The sequence below is a fragment of the Lycorma delicatula genome, chromosome 8, assembly GCF_047948215.1.
Source record: "Lycorma delicatula isolate Av1 chromosome 8, ASM4794821v1, whole genome shotgun sequence".
NCBI classification, from domain to species: Eukaryota; Metazoa; Arthropoda; class Insecta; order Hemiptera; family Fulgoridae; genus Lycorma; species Lycorma delicatula.
Window position 1 is genome coordinate 94,720,595 of NC_134462.1, and position 24,977 is coordinate 94,745,571.

The window sequence follows — 24,977 nt, forward strand, 5'->3', positions numbered from 1 at the left end:
TGAAAAAACCACCAAACCTAGTCTTGTGAAGAGGCCTCGGTCAGCTTTGTCTGACGAGGATAAAAGAACAACCGAAGAGATTTCAAAGATTTATTTTCATATTCCTCGTGTGTACTTATGCAGATTCAGATTTTAAAGTAGTATTACACAATATTAAAAAAGATCATTAATAAAAATAGCTTTCTTAAATAAAGAAAAACATTTTTTTTTGCTTAAATTCTTTTAGTTATAAATGACTGTATCCATATAAAGTTTGATTTGCTTTGGATATTTTACTTTAATGAAGCACTTACATCTAAGTGAATATTATTAAAAATTACTTGACGTAAAAGATTAAAAGCGTTAAATAATTAGATTGAAAACAAAATTATTAAATAAAAGAGCTATTGAATATATCTAAAAGAATAAATAATGTGCTCCAACTTATTGTGGTAATTAATATTTCAGAATATAACCAAAAGTAACACTACAAAGTTAAATCTCTTTAGTAGATGTTTTTAAATTATTCAAATTAATTTTATAAACTTAAGAGCAAACTTATAATTTATACATTTTAAGAAGAGAGGTTAGTAGATAACTCTTTAATTGCGAATTTATGTTGTTTTTATTTTAATATTTGTTTTAACTGCTTATACTTTTAATTTGAAAATAAGCGAAGTTCAAGTTGATAATTATTCATAGTTAATTTGATAAAAAAGAAAGGTATTATCCTTAATGATCTGTTTGTAATATTAACTGTAATTTATCAGTTTTTTTTTTGTTCTGCAACACTTCCTTGATCCGCGCGAAAAGGGCAGTTCTCTATAGTATCCAAAGTTGAAATTCCGTAGATATATTTCTCTTGAATTGTGCGAATAAAACATTAAAAAGATATCTAAGATTTTTAATATGCATACCAAACAAATGTGGAGATATTGAAAAGTTTTATACCGCCAAGTGTATTTTGGGTTGTATGCCTCCGCGTTTATCTACCTCCCAAAAAATCAAATAAGATGCTGTTTGCGATAGCGAGAGATAAAATAACTAAAATTAATGTTATAAAATAAAAAAATAAAAACATTTTCTTTAAAATAATCTTACATCTTTTTCTCTCTTTAGTTTTTTATATATTTTTTTAAAATTATAAAATCATTTTTGAAAACAATCATTCCTAGATAACTAAATAGTTTTGCGTTTCATTTTTAGTATGTGGTAACTACTTTATAGTTTTTTTAAGAAATTCTGAACTGTGGTTTTTATTCAGATTAATTAAAAGAATTTCGTTTTTTATTTTTTATGTAACCAACTTTATCTTCTTAAGTTTATAAGTCTTTTAAAACTTTATTGTAGATAGAAACTAGCGATACTTAAATTTTGCATATATTTTTAGTTGTTTCATTTTTGATTTTTCAATTATTTAGTCCCCTTGTTTCAATTATTTCGAAAACGTTTTGTCACATCTTGGAAATTGCAGATAATAATAGATCTAAGTATTTAGCATGAGATTCGAGAAAATTATTTTTAAATTAAATGGAAAAAAGATAAATAAAAAAAGAAAACATATTCTAACTAGAAATGAATTTTTTTTTAACAGTCGAATAGTTTCGTTGTACATAAACATAAAATATGTTTAAAATCTCACTAATTAGTGATTTATAGATATCCTAATCCGTTACAAAAAATTACACACTCTTTTTACCACCAAACTCGCGCACGTGCGCAAGCACACAAATATACAAAGCTTATCATGAAGTTTTCCAGGGACTTTCACAACCTATTATTCTACTCGTGAAAGTAACGGAAAAAGTTTATACATATGTCCTAAAATACTTCGTTTGCGAATTACGGCTAGTGAAAGATTTCAGTTACTCCGATGAAATGAGGTCGTACTGAAATTTTTCGAACGGTAATTAAGAGTTAAAATTAGTGATTTCTTATACTTTTTGATCTAGAAAATCGAATAAATAAGGGTCCTAAAACCCTTACTGCCGTAGTTTTTGAGAAATCTGAACTTAAAACTAATAAATTATGGTAAAAAAAAAAAAACATTTTTTGTGTTTGACGAACAGTAACTTTGTTAAATAGGTAATAAACACATAAAACTTAAAGAGAATTTAATTCTGAAGAAAATTATGTTAAGTTGAATAAAACAAAAAATTAAAAAAAAAATCGAATTTTATTTATAAACAGTACATTAGTGGGCATCATTACTATATTTTTTCAGCCTCATCCATAATGCGGACAATTAATTCCCCCATAAGAATAGATTTTTATTTTGTATACAGACGCAAAAATTATTTTTGTTTTGCATTTGCATCATTTATTTTCTTCCATCTTCAGACACAAAAATCGAAATGTGTTAGATCAGGCGATGTTGGTGGCCAAGAGTGTGGACCTCCACGACTGATTCATTTCTCAGGGAAATGATAATTTGAGTGGAAACGGCAGAAGAGAGTGGGGAGGCGCGCCATAGTGTAGGAAGTATACTTTGTGTCTCAGCGCTATAGGAACGTCTTCAAGCAACTGCGGCAAATACTGCAATTCGGAAAAAGTATTTCATATTCTATGCACCAGTTTTAGCACTAAAATTACACACACCCAAAATGAATACCATATCAGCGTTTTCCTCTGTTATAAATAAGTACGTCATTACTTCAATGGCAAACGATCACGTACAAACTAAAATCCAAAGAAAACCTTCACTAACGACAGCACAGTTCACAGTACCCGATTATCTTAATGTACACTAATACAGAATGATTTAAACACCAATACAGTATTACGCATTGTTGATCAACTATTGCTACTTTATTGTCAACTTATTTTTAAAAAATAAATATATTAATGCACTGTTTCTAAATAATTCTTATCTTACACCACTATGTTCAGAATTAAATTCCCACAAGTTTTGTGTAAATATTTCTTGTGTTTATTACCCATTTAACAAAATTATTATTGTACGTTAAACATAAAAAACACAGAATTTTTTTACAGAAATTTATTGGTTTTCATTCCAGATTTCACAAAAACTACTACAGACTTCTGGGACCTATTTTATTCGATTTTTCAGATGAAAATTGTAATATGTCACTAATTCTGTCTCTTAATTAATTTCTTAAAAATTTAGCACGACCTCATTTCACCGGATTAACTGAAATCCGAGCGAAATCATTCACTAGACGTAACTCGCAAACGAAACATTTTAATACGTATGTTTATCTGAACTTTTTACAAGTAGAATAGGTTATGAAAGTGCCGGAAAAACTTCGTGATACACTCTGTTTATATATTTGCGGGCGAGCATATTTCTTTTTGTTTTCATTCTTTCATGTTTTTTTGGAATCCTTGTATGAATTTTTTCATCCCATATTTCTCAGATCATCTTTATTCATTTTTCAGTTTTATTTTTATATACCTTATGTACTACGTAAATTAAGTTTTTAAATAGTATTCCACAATATTTTAAAAAGTCATTAATCAAAACAACTTTTTTTAACAAAGAAAAAACTCATACAGGAAACTCACCACATAAAAAGAAAAGCATTAGAAGTATAAGAACAACTAATCTAACTGCATTGCGCTGGCAAAAAAATAATGTCGTAACACTGATATAAAAAAGTAATAAAAGCAATCTATTCTGAAGGAGATTCGTTAACCACTAAACAGAAACAGATGTAAGCAGTAAAATTAACTAAATAAAATTTTCTTACATAATCTACATAAAAACATAATTATGTTTTAATTTACTTATCACTAAGAAATAAACATATACTAACATATAACACTAATAAACTAACATTTAAAAATTATTTAATATGATTTTTTTATGGGCATTTCTTTAAATATCCGAAATCCAAGAATACCGTCAGCTGATATAAGTCTGAAAACAGTAGCATTAGACACAAGTAAAACTTTTAAAGTGTTCTGTGTGTAGCTGCAGAAGTAGTGAGGAGACTATCAAATTTTAATATAATTATTTAAATTTCAGTTAGATTCGCCTTTAAATATAATAAAAATAAAAGTAAATTTCAAAACCTTCATTTTTATTTAATTTACGTCTTTTAAAAATTGAAGCCAAATTAAAAATAAACAATACTAAATTTAAAAGTTACTTTTACTTCCTTGTACGAAGTAATGGAAGTATTGTGATTGCAAAAAATTTCGGTTTTCAGATTTCAACGGAAATTTGACCATTTTGACCATCCCTGAATCCATTATGATTGTTTACGGCGTGAAATCTGTACGTACGTATGTATCTCGTATAACTCAAGCGATTAGCCGTAAAATGTTGAAATTTTGGATTTTGGACGTTATAACATCAAATTAAAAGTGTCCAAAAATGTTTGGATTTTTGGCTTTTTCTTAACTGCAGTAACAAGCCCTAATTGAGAGCTTTTCAATGATATATAAGTGGTACTTATTTTCATTTGTTCCAGAGTTAGAGCCAAATAAAGTGTTTATTTAATGAAATATTTGTATCTTACAATGTACATCGGTTCGAATCAGACTACATGTCCTTTTTTTACCTTTTTTTTAGATTTCAATATATTGATTTATTAATAATTAATCTCCAGTTGTAAAAAAAAATTACAATAAATAATAATTCAATAACAACGACAAAAAAATGAAAAAGATCAGAAGTTATTAGTGAAATAAAATTTTATGTACTTTTCATTTTAATTAAAAAATGTTTAGAGAGGTTAATAATTATTAATAAATCAATATGTTTAAATAGAAAAAAGAAAGTTAAAAAATATATATGTGTATGAAATCGGATTTGAATCGATGTGTACATGGTTACGGATCCGACACGTTCTCACTTAATACCACATAACTACTGTAGCGACGTGAAACAAAAATAATATATAAACTAATATAAAATGATGATATTGCCACCACAAAAAAATGCGATGCAATGTGGAATCCATCACAATGCAACTGTGTAAATGTCCATTTTATTAAAAATTGGAGAACGGTGTCTCACATTCAAATGAATTAAGTTTAAATGTAGTGCAGAAAAAATGTGTGTATGTAATCTAATAGGCGTACAAGAAAGTCATGTGGTGTCCACATTAGAGCTTTATTTTTTAAAGTTAAAGTATAGTTTTTAAAATTTTTTTGCAGAGGCTAATAATGTAATTACTGTAACCAAATTATTATTATAAATCAATATATTTAAGCTAAAACAAAGTTAAAAAAAAGGAGATGATGTCTGATTTAAAACGATGTGCCTTGTAAGATCCAAGTATTTCATTAATTAAAATTTTATTTCGCTATAACTCTAGCGAAAATTTCCGGTAACCGGAATTCCGGTACCGGAAAATTTCCGGTAAAAAAAATCATTATTGTAGATGATGCACTTTCTTATTTATAAAATCAGCCTCTTCAGTTAACTGAAAGAAATTTGCTACGGCATTTTCAGAGAAACTTCTAAAAAAAACCATCGAAATCATTTATCTGTTGGTTAATATATATCAGCAGAATTGTGAACTTCCACGTTTTTATGAATTTGATTAAAAATTTGTAGCAATTTCTATTTAGCTTCCTCATTGACCGTCATAAGAAACAGATCACTAAATTTATTTTCAATTGAATATTGAATACATTCTCAACTAATTTTATTCGTTATAATCTATTGTACTCTATAATATATTCGTTATAATCTATTGTACTCTATAATATATTCGTTATAATCTATTGTAAGTTTGGACAGTACAGAGAAAATAATACTTTATTTTGAGCCATTATTTTTATTTTTATTAATAATAAACTAAAACAGTTAAATTGCATATTAACATTATAATTTCGAAAAATAATTATGGGGAACGAATGACGTATAAAAGTTTTATTTTTATTAAAATATTTGAAAATATCATTAGATATTATAATTTAATATTATCATAAGTTCAGTTATTAAGTTAGTAAGTTGTATTGGCAATTGAAGGATATTGCCTAAAATATATTAAATAGATTGACACGAAGTATATATATTAATATTTCAAATTAAATGGAAGATAGATTATGAAATGAAACATTAAAAATAGCCGGGAGAAATAATTTAGAAAGAAAAATGTAATATAAAGAATTAAATATCTCCGTGGCGGAGTGGTAGCGTCTAGGTCTTTCATCTGAAGTCCGGGTTCGAATCCCGGTAAGGCGTGTCTTAGTCATACACTACAAATTTCCTACGCACAAGGAGCTTATGTGGTGATATCATCAAGCAAAAATTTTTTTTTTTTAAATGAAAAGTAATACTGTATTAAATATTACACAACGAAAAATAATAGTAAAAAGGTAAATGTAATAGATTAAAAAGTCGGATGTAATTATTTTTATCTATTTTGTTCCATAATACTATTAATACATTACCTAGTTCAATTTTTTTAATATAATTTTTAAGGCATATAAGTTAAAGAACAATAATATATCGTAAAATAATTTCAGGCGTAATAATAAGTAAAAATAGTTACCTGGTAAACAACGATATATTGATAAACAAAATGATTAATATATTGGAATTAATAAAAAAGAAAAAACAAAAACTGAAAAAATTACACAAACAAATGATACACTGACCAGGAAAATAACCGATAATAAAATTAAATTATACAAAGTTTTAATAACATTAGAAAAATTAAAAAATTCAATTACAGTAATATACGAGTACTTGTACTGTGAATTTTTATAAAACTTACATTTAAGCTGAGTAGAAAAAAATCCAATGTGAACAATAAAGCTGTCCCTGGATTGAATCTAACCTAGAAATAAATTTAAAAAATAAAAAATAAAATTTTTACTTGATTAAACATTTTTTTAATAAATTTATAAATCTCACACGCACACATACACACATTAACAAGGGCGAAAGAATGTTTTCAGCTTTTTATCGTTGTAAAAATTTAGGACAAAGCTTTGTTCAATAAATAAACAAATCATTTCTTTCTATTAAGAATTATATATAGACTGTATCAAGTAACAGGATATGTTAAAGAAAACTGTCTTGTATTTGCTTGGTAGTTTAAAAGGAAACCACTGAAGAAACTTGGCTCGTAATAATATAGATGTAAAAATAAGATAATTTAGAAATAAATGTGATAAAAAACTCATCTTAAGAGCGCGCCAATTCGGAGGGTTTTTTATTACTGAATTTTCATTTACGAGAGTCTTTTAATAATAATTAAAGAGACAAATGGCAAGATCGGAAAAAATGTTCAGTATAATAAACTGAAACTGACGTTCAAGTAGGCGTTCCATAGAAAATATCAGCTGTTCAAAAAAAATTTCCACTATTATAACCCTTTTTATTTATTTCAAAATGTCTGTTGCGATTAAAACGTGTACCATAGAAGAACAGCGTACTGTGGTGATACTATTATTATTTTCTGAAGTTGTGTTCCCGTTTAAACAGTCCAGTAAAAATCTAATAACCGTGTAAATTTTTATAAGTGAATCGAACAATTTAAATCGGGTAGAACATCGAATTTCATCGTAGCTGAAGATCGGTGAAAGTTTCCAGTAACGCTTTGCAAAATTGCATTAATGATCTTATTTTTGGGAATAGGAACATAAAAATTTTGGAATTTGCTGAAATTTGTCGTGTGAATATCGGTACTGTCAATTCTATTAACCATGATAAACTGAATTATCACAAAACTTAAAATCGCAAAGACATCCAAAGTCAAATTTTCACGGAACTTGAACAACGGATTTTAACGGAAAGTAATGCTTTTTAGATTGCTAATAACTTATTTTCTTTTTTTTTTGTCTTCAGTCATTTGACTGGTTTGATGCAGCTCTCCAAGATTCCCTATCTAGTGCTAGTCGTTTCATTTCAGTATACGATCTACATCCTACATCCCTAACAATTTGTTTTACATATTCCAAACGTGGCCTGCCTACACAATTTTTCCCTTCTACCTGTCCTTCCAATATTAAAGCGACTATTCCAGGATGCCTTAGTATGTGGCCTATAAGTCTGTCTCTTCTTTTAACTACATTTTTCCAAATACCTCTTCATTTGTCACTTTATCCACCCATCTGAATTTTTAACATTCTCCTATAGCACCACATTTCAAAAGCTTCTAATCTTTTCTTCTCAGATACTCCGATCGTCCAAGTTTCACTTCCATATAAAGCGACACTCCAAACATACACTTTCAAAAATCTTTTCCTGAGATTTAAATTAATTTTTGATGTAAACAAATTATATTTCTTACTGAAGGCTCGTTTAGCTTGTGCTATTCGGCATTTTATATCGCTCCTGCTTCGTCCATCTTTAGTAATTTTACTTCCCAAATAGCAAAATTCTTCTACCTCCATAATCGTTTCTCCTCCTATTTTCACATTCGGTGGTCCATCTTTGTTATTTCTACTACATTTCATTACTTTTGTTTTGTTCTTGTTTATTTTCATGCGATAGGTCTTGCGTAGGACTTCATCTATGCCGTTCATTGTTTCTTCTAAATCCTTTTTACTCTCGGCTAGAATTACTATATCATCAGCAAATCGTAGCATCTTTATCTTTTCACCTTGTACTGTTACTCCGAATCTAAATTGTTCTTTAACATCATTAACTGCTAGTTCCATGTAAAGATTAAAAAGTAACGGAGATAGGGAACATCCTTGTCGGACTCCCTTTCTTATTATGGCTTCTTTCTTATGTTCTTCAATTGTTACTGTTGCTGTTTGGTTCCTGCACATGTTAACAATTGTTCTTCTATCTCTGTATTTGAACCCTAATTTTTTTTAAATGCTGAAAAGTTTATTCCAGTCTACGTTATCGAATGCCTTTTCTAGGTCTATAAATGCCAAGTATGTTGGTTTGTTTTTCTTTAATCTTCCTTCTACTATTAATCTGAGGCTTATTAATAACTTGTAATGAATGAGATTTAAATTTATAAATTTGAAACTATAAAAACCCAATTTATTGTAATCAAAAACGTTCGCGAATACTAGTGTGTCATGCTAAAAAATAAAGTGAAACCGCAATAAGGAGGTAACGTCCCGGTTCTTTCTCAAAATGCGTAATTCTTCTGCATGATAACGCCCGTCCCATCCACTCAAAAGACATGGGAGGTTATTCAGTAGGTGGGAGGCGTTGCCAAAACTACGTTACATACACGGCCTCTCATCATCAAACTTTTTTTTTGTTTTGTTCCTAATGGACAATGCCTTAATGCAGCCGGGGATTATGTTGAAAATTAACATTAGTTTCATTGTCACTGAATAAATAGTAATCGTTCTACAGTTATTTGTGTCTTTAATTATTAAACAATATTCGTAATTTCAGTTTTAATTAATTTTTATTATACGTAAATAAATAATATTACTTTTCTTATTGAAAAAAAAATCTCCTTTCCGTGGGGCGGATCGGGATTTTAATTTAGTAGACAACAATGCCGCACAATTCTGGATATTGACGAGTTTACATTAAGAAAGTCTGAAGCTCTTAAGTATCTAAGATAAATTTTATTATAGGGTTGTACTTGATCTTACCGGATAAAATGTAAAAAGAAAATGTAAAAGAATACTGAATAAAAATTTCCAGATGCTGGGAAGAACTTTGTTGAGATGGATGCCACTAGCTGGAGTAAGATACATACGACCAGCCTAGAAGTATTCCCTTGGATTGGATTGTTTGTCTAGATTCTTAGTTTCTGTGTAGATCGTTCCTTTCTTCCTATTTGACTCTTTCATTTAGCCTTCTACTGGTCTATCAGTATTTTATTTGGTAGTGTTTTGTGATCCTGGCTAAATAATCACTAAATCTATCCTAAGGACAACATTTAAATATACTATGTCCTTAATATTTTTAAGATTTGATAACAGTAAGTCTGCCTATGAACCTATCTAGGAGCTGTACGCGTACATAAGCTAAGCCGACCTTTGGAAAAATGCTTATCAAATAAAACCGGCTTCTCAATCTATCCCATTACACACGCACATAAATGACAGAGTTAAGAAACTCTGTTATTACATTGATTCTGTTTAAAGGTAATAAAATAAATTATGTAGAAAAAAACTTGGGTTAAATATTAAAAAGCAAAAGAACAAAGTAAGAAAGGCATCAAATATATAATGGAAAGAGGAGGGAGAGATTTCATGCAGAAAAGAAATCTTTTGATCAGAAATATAACTTTATTAATTAAGATGACATTTTTTATAGAACTTAAAAATGGGAAGAAAGTAAATCAAAAAGGCAAAGATAAGAGGATTTTGAAACAGATAATTCTAGGATTATACTGAAAGTCAGGTGATATATATGAAATTAGAAAAAACGTTTCAGGTAGTATTTTTCGGAACATAACAGCTATTCTTGATTTTTAGTTTCTGAAGCAAAGAAATTTAAGTAAGCAACTTAAATTGCTTTACCATTTAAGTTGCTTGATAGCAACATAAGCTTTAACAGCATAGCATAGAAACAGAGCTTAAATAACATTTAAGCTCAAGGGAAAATCAAGACTAAAAGTGAAGGGAAAATAATTGATCAATAATTACGTGCTTTAATCTGAATAAAAGTGATCTGATCTCTTAAGAATTTGGGCGGTATGAACGTCGAATATCAATAGAAGACTTTGAGATTTCCTATAGACGGGGTTGTTTACATTACTGCGATTTCTCCAAAGGTAGATTTATTACATTTCATACTACTATTTTTCTTTATTTATCTTCCCGTTTTTCGGGAATTTTCCAAAATACTAAATAAATAACTAATTTTGGGCGTAATTTAATAATATTGACGAAATAGATTCTGAAATTTGCTAATTGGTAAAAATAATACGTCACGAAATTCATATTTAGTGATACGTTTATTCTAGTTCAGGTGTTCTAAATTAAATTCATACGATGTAAATTAGTGTAAAAACAACATTTAGCAGGTGCCTACTAAGGTGTGAAGGTAGTCTCCGGTGTTGAGAAAAGACGGGAAAGAACAACTAGAAGATGGATGAATAATGTTACGGCAGCAATAAGGAAGAAAAATTGCATAGGACTAACACAGGAAAACTTGTTTAATTTGCAACTATCTCATTGTATGTATGTGTGTGTTACGAAATAATTTTTGTATATAAAAAAGTAAAAGGAACACAAATTTCTGATTTGGCGTTACATTTTATAATTTTTAATGAACACTGTCAGTTATTTGAACGTAAGAAAAATCGATATATGTAAAAATGAATGTTTGTCCCGTATGCGTTCCTATACCATTAATCCAATTGCGATGAAACTTTGGTGAGTTGTGCGCACGCCCGCGAAGGTTTCTGAATTATTTTGGACTGGTTGGGTGGCGCTGGGATCGAGGTATTTCGAAAAATTGTATTTATGGTCCGATTAGGCTCGTATTCAGAATATATATTAGTACGTGAAAAGAAAAAGTTTTGCAAAAACTATATACCCGCTAGGTGGCGCCGGTGTCGAGGTATTTACGAAAGAAATATACAAACAGACTTTCTTCTTATATATATATATATATATATATATAAGGCAATCTTCGTATGTATGTCCGTTAAAGACTAAAAAACTACTGGACTGATTACGCGCGGGTTTTTACAAAATGGTTCGCGTTGTCCGGAGAAGGTTTAAAGATATTGAAATCCTCGTTCTGATCAGTAGAATGAAAGTTAGGGGTATTTTGAACCGACTACTGTGTTTAGAGAGTAGTTTGAATTAAATCCGATAGGTAGTGCTGTTGAGATAATTGGATTTATTTACATTCTAACTTTTATAAAGTGAAAGGTTAAATTTTGTGAAATTTCGTAATGTCTTGTAAGTTTGTTAATGTTCAGTATTGATCGTGATGCTTTTGCATCTATATATCTTTTCGGTTAAAAGTTATTTTCCACCGACTACTGTATTAAGAGAGTAGTTTGAATTAAATCCAATAGGTAGTGCTGTTGAGATAATTGGATTTATTTACATTCTAACTTTTATAAAGTGAAAGGTTAAATTTTGTGAAGTTCCGTAATGTTCAGTTTTTAATGTTTTATCAAATTATATACAGATATATATTATATTTTTTATTTAATTTTAACTGTAATATTTTTAAACCTATTTTTCATTCAGCCATTTTAAGTGGCGATTTTATACGAGGGTCATTTAATAATTACAGAGGCAAATTATTGTAGAGCTATAACGGTTTATTTAATCAATGTAATTTTTTTTCAGTTTTCAATATAATCTCAAGCAACATTAATAATACACTTGTACCATCTCTTAAGGAGCTAATTTGTGCCTGCTGCAAAGAAACCTTTGTCTTGATGTCGGAGCCAAATTAGCACATTTTCTTTGACTTCGTCATTGCCATTAAACTTCTTACAACGTAGCGCTTCCTTTAATAGACCAAACAAGTGAAAACCCGATGTTGCCAGGTCAGGATTATATGGGGGATGAGTTAGTACTTCCGAATGTAATTTTTCGATGGTTTCTCGAGTTATCCGAGCTGTGTTAGGTCGGGCATAGTGAAGCAGAATGATGCCTTTGCCCAGATTGTGTTGAAAAAATGATAGATTTTTTCAACACTGCATGCTTTACTTTTTCAATAAGTATATTGTAGTAGTATGCCTAGTTTACTGTTTATTGATCTTCTAAAAAATCGACAAAAACTGGACCTTTTGTATCCCAAAAGATTGTTATAATGTTTCCTGATGATGGTCGGGTTTGAGATTTTTTCTTGATATGTGAACTCATATTGCTTTCATTCCTGTCTTTTTGATTCTTGTTTATAATGGTGAATTGATTTCAACTTAGAAAATCATCACAGCTTAGAATAATATGGAAAACAGCATCATCTTCCGACTGATACCGTTGTTTCAGCTCTGTGCATATATGAAGTCTTGTCTCTTTATCTAACTCTCTTAGAATCTAACTTGGGCTTGTTTTACGGTATTTGAGCTTGACGGTGAAAATGTTATGAAATGTACAATTGCTTGTAATTTTTCAGAAATAATCTCATCTGTAATAATAATAATAATAACATAAACTTCTATATAATAATATAGACTTAATAATAATATAAACTTTTATAATAATATAAACTTTTATATTAATATAAACTTTTATATTAATATAAACTTCTATGATTCTATGCGCGTGAAACGCGCATAGAATCATAGAAGTTTAAACCCTGGAGTTTAAACTTCAATTGAACGTCCAGAACGGTGTTCATCAAGGACTGAAGTTCAACCGTCTTTAAAATTATTCGGTCTTTTAATTACCTGCTTGTAAAAATTTCTACAGTTCATAAAAGTTTGTCCTTTTTTGATCGCGCAAGAGTGATTTTTTAACCAGATTTTCATCTTTGGTAAGTATCATTGCACGCGTTAAACTAATTCACAAACTTTAACAGAAAATGAGAAAATTATCGGAAAATGAGATTTTGAGGTTATAGAGAAAACAATTTTACTTAAACAGCTGATCGAAAACGATCACAGGGTTACGATTAATTTACTGTTTTGAAAGAATCATAACCGTCTTACCAACTGTTTTGTCTCCCCAACTATTTGTCTCTTTAATTATTAAGTAACCTTCGTATTTTTATTTATTTTTATAACTCCTTTCCATGCATTAATGATAATAGTTAACCATTTGAAATATATATTCATATATATATAATTTTCTTTGTAAACTGTTCTTGAGCGTATCCTTTTACTATTTATTTACTAATAAACATTGTTTCAGTTCGTACTTAGTGAATTAATTAATGAAAAAAGAGAACATATTTAAAAAGTGTTTTCTTACTGCTGTTGTAAAGTATCATATTTTATATATATAAATAAATATGTGTGTGTGTGTGTGTGTATGTGTGTGTGTGTGTGTGTGTGTGCGTGTGTGTGTGTGTGTGTGTGTGTAGTAAGTGCATTTTAAATTAAGTGTAGATGTGGGACTATAAAAATGGAAAAATCTAATAATTTTTATGCAGTCAAGTTAATTTATTAAAGTTTACCAGATGATGTCTAGAATTTAAGTAACAAAGTGCACTTCTAATTTTACGTACTTAATACTGAGAATTTAGAAAGTAACCAGACCTTTACTTACTCGATTAAATTCTTTAATAATTAAAACAGTTATTTTAAAGTTTAAAAATTTCTTTTGAATTATTTCCTGCGTTAAATAACACTTATATTTGATCTAATATATATATTGTAATAAATTTACTCACTGAATCTAATGCGAATAGGTATACGGCGTGCGAAATATCAATCATTGTTGTGGTTATTACTGTTAAAATCCATGGAATTAATAACGCCCTCTTATCCTGTAAAAGAGAATGGTTAATGTCAATAAAAAGATTAAAAAATAGCGTTTTAGCAGCAAAGTATTATCTTATAAAAATTAATTAATAATTTTAACAGTTAATGCTTTTTTCTATCTTAATTTCGATTTAAGTAATTTTGCAGAGATTCCTTCGATTTTCAGAACATATTTTTTTTTTAAATTGATTAAAATCATAATTAAAATTTTAAAATACAGAGATAGATGTCTGATTTTTTAGTTATTTAAATAAAATGGATTATTCTGAGAATATTTTTAAATTTCACAGAAATCTATTTTATGTCATTAACTGAAATAGCAGATATGTACTTCTACTGGTTTTTAATTTTATTTGTTTTTAAATTAGTTAATTTTTCATGAAAAAATATTGTTATTTTTAATTTCGATTTTGAAGAGGTTGCTAAAAAAATGTATAATTTATATTACTTATACAAAATATAATATTTTTTGTATTTTTTAAGTATTGTGATCCCGAAATATTTCGGTTTTCAGATTTCAACGGAAATATTCATTTTGACAACCCCTGAATCCATTTTCACTAGTTTCGGCGTGACGTCTGTACGTACGTATGTATGTGCGTATGTTTCTCGCATAACTCAAAAACGATTAGCCGTACGATGTTAACTTTTGAATTTAGGACTGTTGTCACATCTAATTGTGCACCTCCCTTTTTGATTGCAATCGACTAAACTCTGCGGTAATAAGTCCTCATTGAGAGATTTTCAACGATGTATCATAAGTGGTACTTATTTTCATTGGTTCCAGAGTATTGCCAAATAAGATTTTAATAAATGAAATATTTGGATCTAGCAAGTGGAAGGCACATCGTTTCAAATCCGACTTCATCTACATTTTTTTTAAATTTAAGTATATTGATTTATTAACCTCTGATTGTAAAAAAAAATACAATAAATAATTCAATAACAATAAAAAAAAAGATATCAGAAGTTATTAATGAAATAAAATTGTATGTACAACTCAATAAAAAAAATTTTTCTATATCGTTTAGTAGGTGTATAAGGAAATGAAGTGGTGTCCACATCAGATTTTTTTATTTCAGGTGAAATTAATGTGAATACTTAATGTAAAATTAAATTTTCATTTTAAAAGTGTCAGTTATTATAAAACACATGGGTATATAAATTAAATTATTCCAATAAAATTTTTATTAAGAGTTTTTTCCTAATAAAAATGTTAAAAAAAAAAATAAATAAATAAATTTCATTAATTCTGGAAGTAAAAGAAGTTTACCATTTATAGTGTTACTATCGTCTGTATTACATTATTAAAGAATAAATTCAAGTCAAGGAAATTACCCTATCTGAGTATGATACCATACAACTAAAATAAACACCCACCCATACATATATATATATATATATGTATATATGGGTGGGTGTTTATATATATATATATATATATATATATATGGTTGGGTGTTTATATATATATATATATATATATATGTGTGTGTGTTTAAAATATGTACGTAGAAATAACTGGCATTACACGGGACTGATATTTGATATGAAGACAGAAAAAAAAAACATAATATAAATATATTTAACCGAAAGATGCAGTAGGGATGACTTGTGGTTAGAATTTCAGTCATTCCAGTTATGTTAGTGGGAATGAGATGATATAAATCATTGAATTTAATAGCTTGTTAAATGGTCTGTAATATTTTTAATAATTATTTCAAAATAATAATTTTTTTCTTTTTGAATTAATGCGGTCTCAGTAACAACTTTTACATCTTAGTATATTGTGCTTTTCCAGTGTAATAATAGAGTAGAATAAAGGATTTCAATGAATCTAGTATAAATAATCGTTAATTCTTAGAATGAGTTTATACTACAAATTCACTGCACTATTATTAGATCGTGGCAAATCTCTTTACTATGATAAGTTTTTTGCAACATCTTCCTTGTTTTTTTAAAATTTTTTCTTTCGTTTTTAAAAAAAACGTAAGAAACATTTTTAATATTTTCGTTGTTTAGATGTTTTTAAAGTTATAAAATGGGAGTTTTGAAATTATTTCTGCTATATAATTATTTTAAAAATTGGTGTTACACAACGTCTATGTAAAAAAATAAGCTAGAACTTAACTGAGTGAACCGTTTAAAACTTTAAATATTTTACCTTAATCTACTTCTATTGTGTTTTATACTTGAACATATTTTTTAAATTAAATTTTTTTTTCTACAATACGGGGTAAAATTTATTGTAGAATATTATTTGATCAGAAACGGTGATTTACTAATTCTATTAAAACGTAATTCTATATTTAAGATATTCTTAGACCTAAATATATTCCATTTAAAACAAAAAAGAGTTAAAAGATATATAAGTTTACAAGACTATAAACGTTTTTAAGGTTGCTGTCAGTGCAGCGGAAAATCTGCACTGACAGCAGCTATGTCAATAATGACGTTGTTGAGACTTTGTTTGCAATTTTCTCTTAACCTTGTTTGCTTTTAATTCCCCTTTGCAGAAATAAACAAGAGTAACTTTGGTTTTATACCCCTTTATCAGTTTACCTATGTAGTATTATGAACTGAATCTACGTTACATGTTGATAGACGTAAATTTAATTATGTACGTACGTACTTACATATTCGTTAAATACAGATATTTGATTTGTATACAAATAGGCTTTCAAGTAACTTTATTTTATTTACAATTTTTTTCTTTTTATAAATAAGAAAGCATAATTTTATTTTGTATTTCGTAATATACTATAACAATTTTCTTGAAAAATTATTGATTTTTTTGAATTCCGCGAATGACGATTTACGTTGCTTAACTGGTATAATAATCAAAATTGCTTACAATATTTTTCCAGGCTGAAGAACCAAAATTCTTTGATTTTAATTATGAGAGTATGAAACAAAAGTATTTCAAAGAGGAACCTAAAAAAAATGTATTTATAGGAATTTTTTAAATATTAAATAAGAAAATTTTTTTTTTTTAAGTTATCGTTTAATTGTAACAATCAAGAAATTATTTTAAAAAAAATTGGAAATTATTTGAAGAAATAGTTGAAAATTTTAATTGAAATTAAAAAAAAATAAATAAAGTATCCATATAATATTTTTTTATAAATAAAAATGTTTTGAATATTTAAAAAAAAAGATTTATAAATATTTTTAGTGTTCATGAAGCTCCTATTATCATTTTCGGGTTAGAAAAGAAACTTTATCTAAAATAATATTATTTAAACATTTTTCTTTCATCAACTAAAAATATTTTTTTCATTTTTCACAAACTTACGTAAAGAAAGACTTCATTTTCTGAAACTCTTGATACTAGAGTATCTATCTGCTATTTCATAGAACGATAGTGTTTGTTCTGAGTCTTATTTACCAGTACTTATTTAAAATCAATTTTGTAAGTATTTAGGAAATTACACAAATTTAATTAATAAAAAGATTCAAACGGGTATCGAGTATCATAAAATTAAAAAAAAAAATCTGATGTGGACATTAGATGACTTCCTTGTACGCATGTTAAATTAGATACACACATTTTTGCTGCACTTCATTTAAACTTATTTCATTTGTAAGTGAGACACAATTCTCCAATTCTTTAATAAAGTTGACAGTTACAGAATTGCATTGTGGTGGACACCACATTACATCACATTACTTTGTGGTATTCGTATCAGCATTTTATATTAGTTTATATATTAATTTTATTTTACGTGACTCAAGTACTTATGTGGTGTAAGTAAGAACTTGTCGACTCCGTAACGATGGACACATCGGTTCGAATCCAATTTCATATACATGTATATTTAAAAAAAAAAATTTTTTAATATAAATGTACTGACTTATTAATAATTATTAACCTCTGTATAGATTTTAGAATTAAAATTAAAAGTATATAAAATTTTATTTCACTGTTAATTTCTGACTTTTTTAATATTTTTTCAATCAAAGGTTAATAATAATTAATAAATTACAATATATTTAAATTAAAAAAAAGTTGAGAAAGAAAGGAAATGAAGTCGGATTCAAATCGATGTGCCTCCCCTTGTAAGATCCAAAGAAAATAAGTACCACTTATGATATATCGTTGCAAAGCTCTAAATGAAGATTTATTACTGCAGTTACGAAAAAGTTCAAAATCGAAATTTTTGGGAATTTGGGATTTTTCGGACACTTTTGGTCCAGTCGATTACAATCAAAAGGGGCAGTCACAACTAGATGTTACAAAAGTCCTAAATCCAAAATTACAACATTCTACGGCTAATAGTTTTTAAGTTATGCGAGATAGTGTCAACGAGTATTATCATTATCATTCATATTTTTCTACATCTGATTTTGTATATTGTGTCAATAAAGATTTTATTATTTTTTTAAATAATCTATTTATACAACTAAAATTATTATATAATTATTATTAAATATATGTATATATAATATAAATTTAAATATATTTATAACTGTTTATTATAATATATTTACAATTATTGATTAGGAATAACGTATTATTAAATTTACATAAATAGTTAAATAAATTACATATCTGATTATATGAATATGGAAATTTATGAAAAACAGAATTGATTCATTGTAGTAGAGTTTCCCGTTATAGTCTTGTTATTTCATAAACTACAATTATAATAGAAAATTATATGTACGTTGAATTAATACTGATCCGTTGTTGACCTCATTAATAATGTAATGATTATTTTTGTGAGGGATAACCTTAAAGCTTTGAGTTAAATAAATTAACTATTGTATTATTTAGCGATTAAATTTTGGCTGAACATGTTGTTCATATTGTAAATTAATTTTCATTATTTTATGCTAATGTTTGGTATTATTATAATTATTATTTAGACGTCGACTGACTACTTGTAATAGTTTGCAAATATATATGTCTATCTATCTTTTGTTTGAGAAAGGTTAATATAGTTTTACTTACAATTGATGTCAGGTCATTGTATTTTCTGACATTATTCAAATAATAAACAATAAGGTTTTTGTCTGATTGTCTCTTACGGTACTGCATCTGTATTTTAATAAATTATGTAATTTTAAAATAAGAATTTTACACGTACTATGACTATTAAAAAACATTACCAGAAAATATATAGAAGTGTTTTGTTTTTATTTACTAATAAAAAGTTTGGGTTCGGTAAAATAAAGTATAAAAATTGTTATTATTATTCCTAATGTGTAATTGAACAATAAGCAACCCTGCGCCCACGGACCAATGTGACGAGGATGATTTATATAACATCTAAAGAGGTGTACTCTTGTACAGAGTCAGGCCGACCATTTCTGAGAGGTGTGGTTAATTGAACCACAACCACCAAAGTACACCGGTATTCACTATCAAGTATTCAAAACCGTATAAAAGCAACTAGCTTTTACTAGAATTCGAACCTTAGAACCTTCGACTACGAAAATCAGCTGTTAAAAAAGTGATTTGCAACGTGTTGACTACTAGATCTGTATTTTCACTTTCCCGTCTAGCTCAATAGCAGAGCTATAGTCCTGGAAGGGAAAGTACAATTTGGGTATATACGGTTTTCACTGGATCTTGACATATTGACACCTAAGGAACCCAAAAAACCGGATGGAAATTTTCCAGATGTTAATGTTTGTATGTACGTGTGTGTGTTCGGTGTTGGCTTATATCTCCAGAACTACTGGACCGATTTTGACCAAACTTAGTCAGATTACTTGTATATATGGCACAGTGATGCCATTAAATTTTCAAGAAGCTGTAGAGCAATGTCAACCTCAGTACCTCAAAATTTCGCCTAATTAAGGTCATATTTTTCTTAGGCACATTTGTTAACAATTAAAAAATAACAATATTTGCAAAACCGCATCCTCACCCCCAAAAATTCTGCTGTAGTAGTCTTCTACGTTGTGACATCACAGATGAGCGGTAGAAATAAATAAATAAATAATATTTAAAGTGTAAAAAAGTAACTCGGTCTGACCGGGTCTCAAACTCGATCGCCTGGTTGACTAGTTGCCCGGTACGAAAGCTTCGCGGCTACACCAGTCTGCCGGCTGTACAAGCGAAATTTGTTCTATGTAAGTTGTGAATTACATTAGTTTAGTTAGTGTCGACCACACCGCGCGAATTAAATGCGGTATGCGCGTGCTCTTTGGTTAGAATCTTTGAATTAAATAAACGAAAAAGTATTATATTTAAATAAATTGATAATATTTTTAATTAAGTTGTGTGTGTAAGTGTGTAAGCCGTGCATCAGAAACAACCCACAGTTATCAGTTTGTTTTATTTCGTGTATCACAAAAAAAGAAGATTGTCAATGATCTTTTAGCTTTCTCTAAATTTATAATAAATTTTAATGAACTTATTTCTAGGAATTTTTATGAACTTATTCTAGAATTCTTTTAAAATATATGTTTTAATTTTCTTATACTTCTGTTTTTCTTCTTTTTTTTCTTTATGCCGATAGATATTTCTAAGCGTACTAATAAAACAGTAAAAAAAAAAAAAATTGTAATAGATAATGATGTTTTAACTTGTCTTCATTTTGTTCATTTGCAATATATAAATGATAATGTTTTCTGAGCGTGTTTTAATATTCAATGGATAATGTTTCATTGTTCATTTGATGAAAGTTTTGCCAATAAAACAGGATTTTGTAACCGCCTCGTTATTATTCTTTTCATGAAAATGAAAAGAATATTAAATTTAAATCATTATTTCTATATTTAGATTTAAATTTTAAAATTTTAAATTAACATGCACGGACAACTTGTAAAATTTTTTTTGGTGTTTCTGAAAAAAATATCCGTTAAAATTGGTTAGTATATCCTGATTGCTATAAAGTATATGGTGTTAAACAAAGTACTGTAACAATATTTCAGTGACTGTTACTTTTAAATTAATTATTATTTGTCTTGAAGCATATTTATTTTGCAGTTTTAAGTTTTCGCTTTTGTATTGCGGGAATATTTTATTTAAAATTAATTTGATTATCTAAATTCATTCCGTCTTAAGTGGGCTAACAGGAGTCTTTTTTTGTATATTACATTATTTTTCGAATAAATATAGATTTACCGGTAAACATAAATTATATGTACGAAGAAACGATAATAATTTTAATTTTTTAAATTTTCTTCAGCCGTACATAAAAAAATATCTACGTCTAATAAAAAATTAAGATGCACCAATCACTATTTTCAAAATCATGAAATTTTATTGAAAATATTTTGTAATTTTGTTCTTTTAAAACCGAAAATTATGTGCCTAATGTGAATAAAATATGACCTAAGCACCGATAAACGATTTTAATCATCACTAAACGAAGTTGGTAACATTTAACAAATGATAATACACATTTGTCATAGCTTATCTCAGATCCAACAACTTAAGTTTATTGCTCCCAAAGGACTCTTTCGAATAATCCAGTAAAAATTTGTTAGAAAAATTAAAATATATCGATTTCCGACCAATCGAATACCGTTATCTTTATCACAAATATGATTTCATTTGAATACTCACAAAAAACATATTTATACTAATCGTGGAATTGAAGTTAACCGGTCAATCTGAATGCAATCTATTTTGAACAATCAAACACGTAACTACTTTGACCAATCGCAGTGCTAAACGCTATTGACACCATAATTTAACAAATCACAAAACATTCGTTTTTATCTCTCGTAAGGCTTATTCAAATTACCTACCATTAAGAGAATAGAAAGTTTTGACCAAACACGATACGGAATTATCTTGATTGCTACCACGTTAAAGTTCCCGATAATATTCCGATTAAACGTTTTTGTACGATCATAATTCACTTATTCAGAACCCTTCCTTCCTTTTTCCTGTTTAGCCTCCGGGAATAATCGTCAGATATCACTTCAGAGGATGAATGAGGATGATATGTATGAGTGCAAATGAAGTGTAGTTTTGTACAGTCTCAGTTCGACCTTTTCTGAGATTGAAACCCAACCACCAAAGAACATCGATATCCACGATCTAGTACTCAAATCGTATAAAAGTACCTTTTTTTCTTGTTTAGCCTCCGGTAACTACCGTCTAGATAGTACTTCAGAGGATGAATGAGGATGATATGTATGAGTGCAAATGAAGTGTAGTTTTGTCAGTCTCAGTTCGACCATTTCTGAGATTGAAACCCAACCACCAAAGAACATCGATATCCACGATCTAGTACTCAAATCGTATAAAAGTACCTTTTTTTCCTGTTTAGCCTCCGATAACTACCGTTTAGATAGTACTTCAGAGGATGAATGAGGATGATATGTATGAGTGTGAATGAAGTGTAGTCTTGTACATTCTCAGTTCGACCATACCTGAGATGTGAGGTTAATTGAAACCCAACCACAAAAGAATACCGGTATCCACGATCTAGTATTCAAGTCCGTGCAAAAATAGCTGGCTTTACTAGGACTTGAACGCTGGAACTCTCGACTTCCAAATCAGCTGATTTGGGAAGACGCGTTCACCACTAGACCAACCCGGTGGAAGTATAAAAGTACCTGCCTTTACTAGGACTTGAACGCTGGATCTTTCGACTTCCAAATCAGTTGATTTGCAAAGACACGTTCACCAGTAGACCAATCCGGTGGGTTCACTTATTCAGAACCCACTATTCTTGTATCCAGTACGACTTATTACATGAAAAGGTATAAATTTATGAATTTAGTAATACTATTTTCGTAATTATAACCAAAACGATTAATTATTTTAAATGATAAATTAAAGTGTCAGCAATTTGATATTTGTTTATGGTTAGTTTGTATGGTCTAGTTGTAAAAACAACTTTGTTTAACTGTAGCTATTTAACATTCCACCTTTTCTGTTTCACCCGAGGAATATCTGTGAATTATTATTTTAGAAAGTTTAGAGTGCATTTTTCGAAGTTTATCTTTGACGAAACGAAATTTTACTCTTTGTTCGATTCATAAATTAATAAAAAAACTATCGGTATACAGAGTTAGTCGTTTTAATCTAAAGGAAAGTTCGTCGTAACAGAAGTTCAATAATTAAAGTAGTTGTGATTTTCAGATTATACACTCTGAAATGTCGACTTGATTATGGTTTTATGAAACTGGAACCCATAGAGTGTCAGATGGCGAGAAAGCTGCTGTAGTATAACATTTTATTAAAGTTCTGTAATCTAATCAAAATACAATTTCCCTATTTGGATATAACTGTATACGACTTTAATTATTATTTATGTTCTTTAATTGCTATGTGATTATGCACGTGCAAATAGTCACACATAACTTTGTTTGAAAATCATGAATCCTTAGTTTAATTCTAAAAAACGAGTTTTTTTTGCGTAATGAAAACTGAACAATTTTAAATATCTCTTAAACATAAATCAACAAAATATCTATTATTTTACTAAAGAAAAGTAAAAACTATAAGCACTTATTGTGAATTTTCGAAACTATTTTAAATTATTTATTAATTTTGTAGTTGATAAACAACACAGATATACGAAGACTACTACTACTACTTTTAATAATCTTATATTTACAATAATCACCACATACACGTCCGCGCGCGCAATTACTTTGTTAGTTCTGAAAATCATATACAGACTGTTTCTACACGGTAAATAGAATTTAAATGTAAATTTTAGAATACTTAAGTTTTTAAAGAGTTATCCACATTCCAAAATATTATCGATCGTCATGAAGCTTCTGATTCAAAGTAACATTAATTTTAATTTTATAACCTACGTTTAGATTATTGTGTTTGTATTAATAAAATAATCGAAGTAGCATTATTTTAAATCTATTCCCACAATAAGTCAGTATGAGTGGTCTACTTATCTATCTTCTACATGGAGTAACGAAAATGTTCAGGTTCATCGCCTGACTACGGCGTCAGGCGATTTATATTTCCTATAAGGAAAATGTACTCAGATAATGTTATTATGCAACTAATTTAAAAAAAATTTTTCATCTATCCAAATACGGCCTTGATTATTAAAATATTGAAAAATTATCGGAAATTTATTATATTCATGAAACTGTTCAATACGAGTGTATATGCATTTAATTTATAGTAATTAAATTAGTAAAACTTAAATAAATTAAATACTTGATACAGGGTGTATCACGAAGTTCTACCGGGACTTACATAACCTATTCTCCTCATAAAAATAATGTAAAACGTTCTTATAAACATATGTCCTAAAATGCTTCTTTTGCGAGTTACGGCTAGTGAAAGATTTATTCGGATTTCAACTAGAAATAGTTTCTATATCGGTGAAACGAGGTCGTATTGAAATTTTTAGGACGTTAGTTAAGAGACAAAATTAGTTGATTTCTTATGGATTTTGCCCTAAAAAAATGAATAGATTGAGTGCCAGAACAGTATCTGCAGTAGGTTTTGAGAAATCTGGAGTGAAAACTAATAAATTAAGGCAAAAAAAAACGTTTTTTATGCTTCACGAACAGTAATTTTGTAAAAGAGTAGTAAACACATAAAACTTTAACACAAAACTTATAAAGAATTTAATTTGAAGAAAAATGGAGTTAAGATAAGTTGAAAAAACAAAGAAAAGTGAGAAAAATTCTAATTTTATTTAGAACAGTACATTACTACGTTTGTCAGAAAAGTACTTATTTAATGTAAACAAAAACACAATTTACTGTAAAACGTCCTGTTAAAATATTTCAAAAAAGATTGGAAATTACACAACAATTGTAAAGTAAAAATAAATAAATAGCTGATCTATAGCGCAATACTAT

At 28.3% G+C, this 24,977-nt stretch overlaps 1 protein-coding gene across 1 annotated transcript in view; it reads right to left on the reverse strand.

The window, feature by feature from the left end:
* LOC142329497 (uncharacterized) overlaps positions 1-24,977 on the reverse strand; it is a 237,641-nt gene that overhangs the window by 91,431 nt on the left and 121,233 nt on the right. Inside the window, exons 4-5 of the mRNA XM_075374170.1 lie at positions 14,135-14,230; positions 6,675-6,737 (exon numbers count right to left, since the gene is read on the reverse strand). Of these exons, the coding sequence (XP_075230285.1) occupies positions 6,675-6,737; positions 14,135-14,230 (159 nt within the window). The remainder of the gene's footprint in view (positions 1-6,674; positions 6,738-14,134; positions 14,231-24,977) is intronic.